General features: G+C 38.0%; 1 protein-coding gene across 21 annotated transcripts in view; it reads left to right on the plus strand.

Annotated features, from left to right (window-relative positions):
• PICALM (phosphatidylinositol binding clathrin assembly protein) overlaps window positions 1-12225 on the plus strand; it is a 120530-nt gene that overhangs the window by 46979 nt on the left and 61326 nt on the right. For all 21 annotated transcript variants that reach the window (XM_005287533.5, XM_005287540.5, XM_065581700.1 and 18 more), the window contains exons 3-7: window positions 3621-3696; window positions 6410-6512; window positions 8399-8492; window positions 9066-9177; window positions 11507-11613. In XM_005287533.5, coding sequence (XP_005287590.2) covers window positions 3621-3696; window positions 6410-6512; window positions 8399-8492; window positions 9066-9177; window positions 11507-11613 — 492 coding nt within the window. The remainder of the gene's footprint in view (window positions 1-3620; window positions 3697-6409; window positions 6513-8398; window positions 8493-9065; window positions 9178-11506; window positions 11614-12225) is intronic.

Consider the following 12225-nt stretch of genomic DNA (forward strand, 5'->3'; position numbering starts at 1 on the left):
AGCTATGATTTAAATTATTTCTTGTTTTTTCCTCGCCCATTTGTAAACATAAGTTTTTTTTTTTTAAATTAGACCAGCAGGAATTTTCAAAAACAAATCCTACTCCCAGACAGACTACTTGTCATATTAGAGTGTTGAAAGTGGTCTAATCCTTGGAACTTCAATGGAGATTCAATTGGCCTAGGTTTGGAATGTTCAAGGCTATCTCCTCTCCCCCCACCCCCACCCCAAACTATGTAAAATCAGTCACTTCAGCTGAAAACAGAATTTTTCTGCTATAGTCCTATCTGATACATTGTATATTTGGACCCAGTACAATGTCTATATAACCATTCTCTGCGTGATGTTTTAGGTTACAATGGTATTTTCAGATAGTACACTTACAAAAAGCCAAGAGTTATGAGTGGGGGAAAAAAGACCCTTACCACCAAGTGATAACTTATAACTCCCCACATATAGCTTAGCAAAACTTAGCACTAGTGCGTATTCATTGTTGTATCAGTTCTCGGGGATCAGTTTTCAGAGACAGAAATACTCAGTGACAAGATTTAGCATTAATTTTATGCACATACCTGTAACAGGGCAGTTATCAAGATCTTTACCCTATGAATGAATCCATGTCATCCTTGAGCTGTAGAATTGGCTGCAATGGATGAAACTAGAGATTACAATAAGGATGTAACTTCTTCCAGGCCCTGAATCCCTTTAGCAAGAGACTTGATTTGAAAATTCACTAAACTGCTGCCTCAAAATTCTTTTTTCCAATGGCACTGGCTTTTCTGCCCATCTCATTTTTTCTAAAGTTAGCACATAAGGAAAAATTATGTGACGGATGACTTTCAGGAAGACATTTGTAATATATGTAGTAGGTAATACACTTACTCAGACCAGCAGGGAGGAAGAGGAAATAAATTTGTTCCCATAGGTGCAAGTTATTCAGCTCACTCCAAATGCTTGTTGGAAACATTTTGACAAAACTTTTTTGTTAATATGTTAAAATGGAAATGTTTCACAGATATGGTTCAATATCAGTGAAATTCTGCCAGAAACAAGGCAGGCTTCTTGCGGGCTTACCTGCCTACTTCCTCTTCAGCCTTCCTGATAAACTGCCTTGGACCCAGCGCTCCCAGGATCTTCACAAAATGGAATGACCATTCTCCACCTAGCTCTCCTCTTCATTCTTTATACATCGGAAAACTTCTAAAGAGACTAAAAATAGGGCTGAGCGAGTCAGTATTCAGAATTTGTTTCATAGCAACCCTTCTTACTGGCTAGCAAAAAACTCTTCCTTTCTTCAAAGGGACTCTGAAGCATTCATGTGCCCAGTAGGGATTTAACAGTATTTAATCCTAAACAAATGCTGAAAGGATCATTAGAATAGCAGGATTAAGCAAATATTTCACAACTTCTGGAGAGTTTCCCCTCGAGAATCCTGTGCAGGCTAGAATGTAGCATTGAGAGTACAAGTACGAAAAGCCATGTGGCTGCTTAGAAGGCTGGGGAAGAGGTTTCTTTACTGATGAAAATTAACACCACCATGGTTTGGGGGTCGGTGGGGGGGGGGGGGGAGAACGAAAGGGAATAAAATGCTTGTCTCTCTAATCCTCTGAAATATGATTTATAATCCATGAAGAGTACAGTAAAGTTGCTCTTCTAAAATGTTTTGAATGGAAAGAAAGAAAATGTAATCTTCAGTATAGAAGGCCAAATACAATACTGGTGTTGGTTAGACATGCAATTCCTAAAGTATGAGATACAGACTAGACAGGATGAAACCTGAATTGATAAGAACATTTCTCCTTTAGGTTCCTGAATTTATTTAATATGAATAAGAATCTTTATGTAGTATTAATAGTAAATCTTCATGCTGCTGAATATCTCTTAAATAAAATCCCATAATTATATTTAAAGGTAATTAAATTAAACAACATTTAGGTAAATATTTTAAATTTAACCTAAGTGTACAAGGAACTAAAGATAAAGCTTGTCAAGAACCCCTAGCTCACTTCTTGGTACAGGTAGACATTATTTCTTGGTAATCTACTGATACCCTGATTACAAATGCCAAAGTGTTGATGTAGGCAGTGTAAGTGAAGAAAGCCTTTGTACTACAATCAGTTCTGGAAGCCACCACATGTGAGAGGTAACTGAGTAAGAAGTTTTGAAAGAGACCTTGGCTGTGGATGCACGCTATACACCATAAAACAGATATGAAAAAAAAGGTTCTACAGAGGTATGATCGCTAGCCCGCCCCAACCACAATGTGCACACTGAAAAATGAGTCCCTTTTTTCAGCTAGAGCAGAGCAACATGCTTATGTCTAAGTAATCTGTTTTGAAATACAGACACTCATTTTCAGTTGAAAGGTTTACATTTCATAGAGTGACTACTGCTAATCTGATCTGGTAAAAAAAATAGTATAGTTCTCTGCCAGTACATGTCAGAGCATCTGACATTGTGTATGTGGGGGTAGGGAGATTTTGTCTCGTGAACCAGAATTCCTTGTGTAGAGCTCTGCTACAAAAGTAAACCAAATGAAAAACAAGTCTCTGCTAATGTTTTGAATGAGACAAAATAAAGCAACTGAGAAACAGAAGAGTTCAGGTGTGCAATACTTTTACTGCTAATTCACTTCCATTAAAGCAGGCAATCATAGGATTATGTATTGTTAAAATGTACACTTTCGCTATTTGTAGTAACTAAAAGCCTGATTTTGAGAGGTGCAGAGCACCCAACTCCAAATAATGTGAATGCAAGCTGCAGGTGCTCAGTGTCTTTGAAAATCAGACCTCAAATAAGTACTTCATGAAACCAATGCAATATGAACCAAAGAATCACAAGACTGTTCTACAGCCAGCACTAAATTGGAACAGACCACAAGGACTTTGAAACCAAAGTTGAGTTTTTTCAAGTTTCTTGCAGGATGCTCTACAACCTTCGTTTAGAGGTTTTGATCTGACCCTAGTCTTAAAAAGACCACTTGATCCTGGTTTTTAGGAGTTTCATCTTCCAATTGTCATTTCTAGTTACCAAAAAGTTCCATCATAAGAAATATTGTTAGCCTCATAATCCTCATAAAATTGGTTTGGCATTAGAATTGCCAGGTTTACTTTGTAAGTAAAGGAGAAATCGTCTGCAAGTTGGAAGGCAACTTGTCAAACTGATTGTTACGTGCCATCAGTTATCCTAACTTGAAATTGATTTGCATTCAGTATATCTTTGTATTTATTTAGCTCAAAAATTGCTACCAGCTGTGCAGAAAGATTCTACAAATAGAGTATGTTGGAAGAAAAAAGTTGTAATGCCAAATTTTAATGCCTTGTATCTAATTTTAATGTCTGTATGAGAAGTTTGCCCTCCTGTGGCTAATTCTAGTTTAGAACAAAGGGTCCTTTAATCCTTCACCAATACTAGTTAAATAGTAGTTAAACCCTGTATTCCTTCACTTACAGCTTTGTCCAGAAGTGTATGGGTTGTTTGTGTTATTTGCAAGTTACACTACAAATTTTTTGAAAGTTTGATAGCACTGAGTTAACTAAATTGTTTAAGTGCAGAATTAAGTAAAATTCCAGCAAAGCAATAACTTCTTATTGATTCAAAATCTTTTTTTCTCCATCTAGCGTTTTATCCAGTATCTAGCTTCCAGAAACACACTGTTTAATTTGAGCAATTTCCTAGACAAAAGTGGATTGCAAGGTAAGGTATCTTCATTATAAAAACTAACATGGTATTTTAGGGAATAATAAATACTGTATTTTCACAAGTTATGATGAACTGCCTCTCTTCAGTGGTTTAAAAAATTGCATATCATTCCAAGAAGTGAAATTCTTCATTTTAGAACACTTCTGTGGATGTCATTCATAATCTTCCAACTGACTAGCATTTGTGGCATTGTAGAAAATAGTGCCACATGGAAATAATAGATATAATTTTTTATCTTATATAAGTTTGATTTTAGTCATGCTATTTATTATAGTTCTGAACCAGTTTCCAACAACAGCCAATACAAGATAAAATGAGAGGTTAAAACTCCCATAATGCATTCCAGTTTCACCATGGGGCAGGAGAGATTTGTTCTTGATGCTGGCTGGTACTGGTTGAAACAAGAAGACCAATAGCACTTAATTTTTATTTAAATTGGTGGTCATCCAGCCTATCCCCATGCCTATGTAGGATTAATTAAATGAATAAATATGAAATAAAATTTTCAGTTTCCAGGTCGGAAGAAATCAATTCTACCAGGGAAGAAATCAATTCAAAAACTATTATTAATGTTGCATAGAGGTCCAGCTGAGATTGGAATCCCATTGTGTTAAACCCTGTACAAGCATATAGTAAGAGACAGGTCATGCTCCAAAGATAATGATTTGATCAGATCAGACTGTATTGTATTCTCTACACCAAGGGTTCTCAAACTGCATTGAACTGCGATCCCCTTCTGACAACAAAAATTACTTCACGACCCCAGGACAGGGGACCGAAGCCTGAGCTTGCCCGGGTGGGAAGGGGGGCAAAGCCCGAACCTCACCGCTCCGGGCAGGGGGCCAAAGCTGAAGCTCAAAGGCTTCAGCCCCAGGCGGGGGACTGCAACTTGAGCCCCACCACCCAGGGCTGAAGCCCGCAGGCTTTGGCTTCGGTCCCGGGCAGTGGAACTCGGGCTTCAGCCCTGGGCCCCAGCAAGTCTAAGCCAACCCTGGCGACCCCATTATAAGGGGGTTGGGACCCACTTTGGGGTCCTGCCCACAGTTTGAGAACCGCTGCTCTACACCAAAAACTTCACATATACTACCTCACACAGTGGGGTCCTCCTTTTATTTTTATTATTATTTTATTTTTGTTGTTATTATACTGCTTATTATTATTAATTATTATAGAATGATTGAATTCCATCTTGCAAAATTCTACTTGCCTCCTTGCAAGGAAGGGGTAAATAAAATTTTTAACAAGGAAATAACATTTGTAAATTATCCATCGTCGTGGTAAAGGGTAGACAAATACATCTTTGTGCCTGAGCTACTCACTTTCATGTATTCTGCAAGGCTGGGAGAAGTATAACAAAATAAAAAGGCCAAAACTAAATGAACTCCTGTACATGCTGTAGTAGGGACCAATTGCTTGAAACTATAATTGTTTCAGTCAGATGTCTCTTTGTTTAGAGTAGATATCGGGCAAGAAACAGTTACTGGTCCCTGTTACTAGGTTTCCCCACTGCTGCATGTAATTCTGTTCATGCACGGAGCTATTCTTAAAAATTTACTAATTTGCCTGTACTGAAATAGCTGTTTTGTCTCCAACTTTGCACTTTATATAGCTGCTTCAATTTTGTTTTGCCATAATTATAGCATAATATATGTACTCTTGCTGATGGCTTTGGACAGCAGTTTTCATTGTGGTAAATGACTCAAACCTGTCAAGCTAAGACTTAATTTTCAATGGTAGACTGGCATAGAATATGAAAAGAGACCTTTGCCACCTAACTCCCGTGTTTCCTCTGGGGAATAAAGCAGAGGATAGGATTTCATGGCCTGCACCCATAGGAAAGATTTTTGGATGTAATTAAGATACGTCAGTCTAATCCTACAATCTTTGCATGTGCAAACTCCCACTTATTAATGTCAATTTAGTTCAGTGCATTTTGCTGTATTAACTTCTAAAAGAGTATGTATGGACTTTGAGATTGGCTCTGAAAATGTAAGACTTTTGTACATACACGTATGCTAGTTAAGAAATCTTACAACAAATAAATCAGTAAGCATATATAGGCACTTTCTATGCTAGTATCCACAGATTTATATAAAAATACTTAATCTGCTCCCTGACTTCCAGGAGATGGTTAACTTCAGATGGTAAAGGAAATTACACAGTTATGTGACATCTTTAGATATTTGCTACATCATGTATTCAGATTTTCAGGGTGTGTACTGTACAGTGTATAGCTCAGGGGTCGGCAACCTTTCAGAAGTGAGGGTGTGCCGAGTCTTCATTTATTCACTCTAATTTAAGATTTCGCGTGCCAGTAATATATTTTAAGGTTTTTAAAATGTTTAAGCAGCTTCATTTAAAATGAAATTAAAATGCAGAGCGCCCCCTCCTCCCCCCCCCTCCGGACCAGTGGCCAGGACCTGGGCAGTGTGAGTGCCACTGAAAATCAGCTCGCGTGCCGCCTTTGGCATGTGTGTCATAGGTTGCCTACCCTTAGTATAGCTCTTAACACCACAATATTTTTATGTGTGTCAAAAAAAATTGAGACCAGTCTTTTGTAACCGTTTTTATATATTGGTGGATTAAGGGAAAACTTGTAAACAAAAACAAGCTATAAGTGTATATCTTATTGCCTAGTCAGAATAATTGGCTTTGTATAAAAATTGACTGGAGGAGCGATAAGCTGTTGAAACCTTTTCTCTTTTAGGGTATGACATGTCCACATTTATCAGACGGTATAGTAGGTATCTGAATGAAAAAGCAGTTTCTTACAGACAAGTGGCTTTTGACTTCACCAAAGTAAAAAGAGGGTAAGAACTGTAGTTTTTATTTTTCTTCTCTTTAAGATCTGGCTTGCAGTACATACTAACAAGCTGTTCTCAAATAACCAAGTTGAATATCTTTTCACTGGTATTAATCAATATACTCTGTGCATTATGCACCAAAAATGTCAGTGCAGTTGAGTTGTAATGTGTCTGTCTTCAGAAATTTTGGGGAACACTGTCTTTTGGGGAAAAAAAAAATGAAATGGAAATCAGACTGTGCGTCGGATTGAGGCAACCGGTGGTAGCTACCTAATCTGGCCAATAAGGTGTTCTTTGATATGCCAGAAAGCTGTCTTGTGTTTGGCACCATTGGTGTTTAACTACGCATCTCATTTGAGAAGAGCCTTGCAGAACCATCAAATTCTACAGCTGGACCCATTGTTGTTGTTATCTGACAGCCTAGATCATGGCTGAGTGACATCCCCCAAAAGAATCTGTTGATCTGAAAAGGAAAGCCTCAACTAGACTGAATTAGCCTCATAAATGAAAGAGGCTTTCTATTTGGGCATCTTGTCACCAGCGGTCTTCTCTCAGCACCCATTCAGCTACACTGGACTATACACTAGTCCCGGGAATGTTAAACTTCATGCACTCTATCTAATGGTATTAAGGTGGAATCCCTATAGACCATTATTTGGAGAGAATGGTTACTTGCAGCAACTGTGGTTCTTAGAGATGTTGTCTACATGGACTCCATGACCTGCTCTCCTTCCCCATTACTGCAAAGTCATACGCCTCTGAGATTCTGTATTGGTGAAGGAACTGAGGGACAATTGGTCCTGATCTGTCTTTTATGCCCTTGGGGTGTTTGGGGTGGGCAAGAATAGCTAGGGTGCAACTGTGGCCCCAACACACACTACTAGCGAAAAGAAACCAATCTGTCCGCCTGGGGCACACATGCACCAAGAGTGTGATCCATGTGGACACCCCTCTTGAAGAAGCTCATCTAATGTAGGGTAATTAACCATTCTTTCACCACCTGACCAACAGGCAAGAGGACTATTTTTAATTGTAAGGAATTCTGTTAACAGGAGGATGTTCTTGATGGTGTTCGTTCCTTGACATTTTTGGCTTTTTCCAGCTGTAATAATCCTCAGCCTTTTGTGCTCCAGAGTCCAGTGGATTCTGATTTTTAGTTTGAACAAGCAAGAGGTTATAAGAGGTATAAGTTTTGACTTTGGTATCAAGCCTTTTTACATAAAGTGAATGTTATTTTTAAGTCCGTGTAGTGTAGAAAGCAAATGTTTACTATCAATAATTCTTGTTTATTGTTCATTTGCTCCTAGGGCACCTTCTTTTTCTCTTAGCATTTGTCTTCTCTGGGTATCTAGTTTAAAACATCAACCAAATGAAAGTTAAATAGACCCAGATAACTGACATTCTCTTTAAAAAAAAAAAAAAAATCCAATTTTATTATTAAAAAAAACTTGTCGAATGTAACTGTAAAATCTTGTTCAGTGTTTCTGTAACTGCAGATTTCCACATACAGTGTATTTATAATCCTATATTTTACGAATGCTTTTAAAAGATCTTAGAGAGAGAAGATGGGTGAGGTAGTGTAATAGTTTTGAGCATGGCCATTTCTGTTGGTCTCAGAGAACAAAGATCAGTCCTTGAAGACCCTGTCACAGGTGCTGTCTTCTGGCCAAGGAGAGTTGGATGTGGCTCTTCTGGACAATCATTGCCATTCTTTTGGCCAGACAACTTGAGTATCACAAGGCGTGCCTCTTACTTCAGTCGTCTGAATATGCTGCCTCTGGCATTGCTGTTCTTTTGATCTGTTTCATATGCTCCAGTGTTTCATATTAACTAATAAAATATTCTTTCATAATCCAATTGGTGGTTTGTTTTCTGTTTTGTTTGCATAATAGGGCTGATGGAGTCATGAGAACAATGAACACAGAAAAACTCCTTAAAACTGTACCAATTATACAAAATCAGATGGATGCACTTCTTGACTTCAATGTAAGTTTAATTTCTGCACACATCAGAGACACTGTCAATTAACACAGCTGGACTTTTCCTCCACAGCTTTTCACAAGCTATGAAAACAAGTGATGCAATATGTACAAAGTAAAATTCCCTTACATATTTTTAACATGTTGTGTCCAATCTAATATAGTTAATTTGAGGAGCAAAATACACCTGGAACATTGCCTTGTAGCTGGTACACTTAATTTGAAGTACTGATGTCCCAATAAGATGACCACTTCATTAATGTTCATTTAGGAGTACATGCCTTTAAGAAGTTTTTTAAATAAACAAAACTTATTCTAATTATTCTTTTGGCCCCTCTTAATCTGTGATATATTAGTCATGTATTTTTGCCGACCTGCTTTTCTTTGATTATTTAACTTGTCATCTTTGATGCTGATAGAGGTTCCATTTAACTTGGAATGCTGCCATGTTCTATAAACAGTCCATTTGCTAATGGAAAGCAGGTCTTTGGGTTAGAATATTGAAACTTAATTATTAATTGGAAGTTTTCTGATAAAATGTCAATCCAGATGAGCTAATTTTCTTTTCTAATCTCCCTAGGTCAATAGCAACGAGCTTACAAATGGTGTAATAAATGCTGCCTTCATGCTCCTCTTCAAAGATGCCATTAGACTCTTTGCAGCATATAATGAAGGAATTATTAACCTTCTGGGTAAATATTACTCTACTCTGCAGAATTAGTTCTTTGTGTTTTCAATAAGCAAGGATATATAATTTTTTTCAGAATTTATAGCTGTTTGGATCTTTAAGGAATAAGACAAAGCAGTACATGAAGATAGAATGTTTTAAGAAAATCTTCAGTTTTTTGGGACAGCTTTATTGCCAAGGATTCTTTTGCTTTGTTAGTACTTTCCTTACATGTAATCCAAAGTATGCAATTTCCTAAAAACAAAGTCCAAGAATTTTTGGCATGGAAAATTTATTTTCCTTGAACTAGTTTTCCGCCTGTCACTGAAAACCTCGACTCAAAATCAAATAGCAAAATTGACAGTTTTTTCTCCACTCTGAATTGTTAAAGAAGCATAGAGAGTTTAACTTCCATAGTTAAAACTTAATTCTAACAGTGTTTATAATTTTTTGTATGTATTCTATTTGGCTGGCTATGAAGGTTTTTATGTTGTTGCTTATCCCTGTGAAATGAGTACCTGCTCTAAACGATAGCATGATCTATCACATAGATAGGGCCCTACCAAATTCACGGCCATGAAAAATGCATCACAGGCCATGAAATCTGGTCTCCCCCGTGAAATCTGTTTTTTTGTTTGCTTTTACCCTATACTACACAGATTTCATGGGGGAGACCAGCGTTTCTCAAATTGGGGGTTCTGACCTGAAAGGGAGTTGCAGGGGGGTCACGGTATTGCCACCATTACTTCTGCGCTGCGCTGTCTCCAGAGCTGGGTGGCCAGAGAGCAGTAGCTGCTGGCCAGGCACCTAGCTCTGAAGGTAGCACCCTGCTAGCAGCAGCACAAAAGTAAGAGCCGCAATACCATACCATGCCATCCTTACTTCTGCACTGCTGCTGGTGGTGGCTCTGACTTCAGAGTTGGGCTCCCAGCCAGCAGCCACCGCTCTCCAGCTGCCCAGCTCTGAAGATACCCCCACTTCTGCGGTGCTGGCAGTACCGCAAACACCCTTCCCCCACCCAAAAAAACCAACAAAACCTTGCAACCACCATACAACTCCTTTTTGGGTCAGGATCCCTACAATTACAACACCGTGAAATTTCAGATTTAAATAGCTGAAACCATGAAACTTATGATTTTTAAAACCCTATCACCATGAAATTGACCATAATGGACCGTGAATTTGGTAGGGCCCTACACACAGAGTATGCCTTAAAGGCTGAATTACTTATATCTTTTAATGTGCCACAACGCTGGAGGGGCAGAGAAACTTAAACCTGTAAGTAATATTAAAATTTAAGTTAAAAGGAATGACTTATTTTAGCAGCTTATTCCTGGTAGTAAACTAGGCATACCTAACTTCTTATGGCTACGTCCACCTTTTCATGTTCTCTGTATGTATAAATATCTTCTTTCCGTGTGTTCCATTCTATGCATCCGAAGAAGCGGGCTCTAGCCCACGAAAGCTTATGCTCAAATAAATTTGTTAGTCTCTAAGGTGCCACAAGTACTCCTGTTCTTTCGAACTTCTTCAGGCACCCCAGCATGTTTGGCTCATTCTGGCTCCCCCAAACTCTGTTTTCTCTTGAGGGAACAAGCCTTTTTAAATGGGCATGTTTTTTTTTTTTTTTTCTTTTCTTCTGTGTTTCTGGGCTTTGGCCTTTCTGGTACAAAACTGGTTTCTCAAGTTGGCTAGGAAGTAGGTAAAATCTTCAAAGCTAACAGTTCAAGCATTGTCCCTAGCAACCCACAAGTGTTTGCGGAGAAAAAAAATCCCCAATAACCAGGTCAACATACAGTATTCAGAAATTACAGAGCAGTTTCAATTCAGTCACACCCACTTTGGTATTTTTTAACTGGTGGGAGGAAGTTAATTTGTGATCATTGTTACAGCTACCTCTGTAAACAGCCTACTAGTAACTCCACCTATTTGACCAACTTTTTATGTTTGTCAGATAACCTTGTGGCTTGGCATTGGGGTTTCCTTACTTGATTTCCAGATATAGATATATACACTAAAATCTCTGACCATGTTAAACATGGAGACTGAACCAAATACATCAAGTGCTGGAGAAGGGAAAATGTACAAAAATCATTAATTTGTGTCTTTATCTTGGCCAGCATAAGCATTGACTCCAATATTAATCTTGCCTGCTTTTCCATCTCTCATGCAGTATCATAGTGGCCTCCACCGTTAACGTGGAAAAGTGAAGAAACAAGGCTGCAGATACTTTTTTTATAGTGATGAGTGAAGTAACTTGTCTTGCATTATAGTTACTTGTACATGCTCTCTGTTTAAAATATATACAGTATATTTATTTCTTATGTGACTTTTGAATACTTTCCCATTTTCAGAAAAATACTTTGACATGAAAAAAAACCAGTGCAAAGAAGGCCTTGACATATATAAGAAGTTTCTCACTAGAATGACAAGGATCTCAGAGTTCCTCAAAGTTGCAGAGGTAAACCTCACTATGCCAAAATTGCCCTCATGCTCAAACGGTTTATAAAATACTTAACTCTGATAAAGCAGCTACGTTTCCTTTCCATTTGGCAGATTTAATGTCCATCAAGGAGCATTTTATCAGAGTTTAATAACAAGGGGACAAGCTCAATAAGGGCCTGCATATTGAAAGAAAGAAATTTTTTAACAGTTCTTTGCTGAGAAGTAGCTTTTCTTTGCTGAGAAGAGGATATAAGAATAAACATATAAATCTCCTACTGTATAAAGGGCTAGTGGCTACTTTGGTCCGGGGAGACATTGCGTGTTAGCTTGTATACACACACAAAATATAGCTGTGCTTAGTTTTCTTTAAAGGTAAACTTAGGAAGAAGAAAAGTGTGTGTGGTGGTCTTTTTCTTTCTGAGACACCATATCTAGCCCTTTTTTGTTTGGCACCATCAATTCTGCTATGTCAAACTTGAGGGATAAAAGAATTTGAGGATCAACATTAAATGAGAAAGCAATGGCTGAAGTTGATGATAGGGGATTTCACAAGGAGTTTTACAGCATCTGAAAACCTTCTGTTGTATGCAATGTGTTTTTTCTTGGTTTTTCTTGTTGATTCAGTGGT

The sequence above is a fragment of the Chrysemys picta genome, chromosome 1, assembly GCF_011386835.1.
Source record: "Chrysemys picta bellii isolate R12L10 chromosome 1, ASM1138683v2, whole genome shotgun sequence".
NCBI classification, from domain to species: Eukaryota; Metazoa; Chordata; order Testudines; family Emydidae; genus Chrysemys; species Chrysemys picta.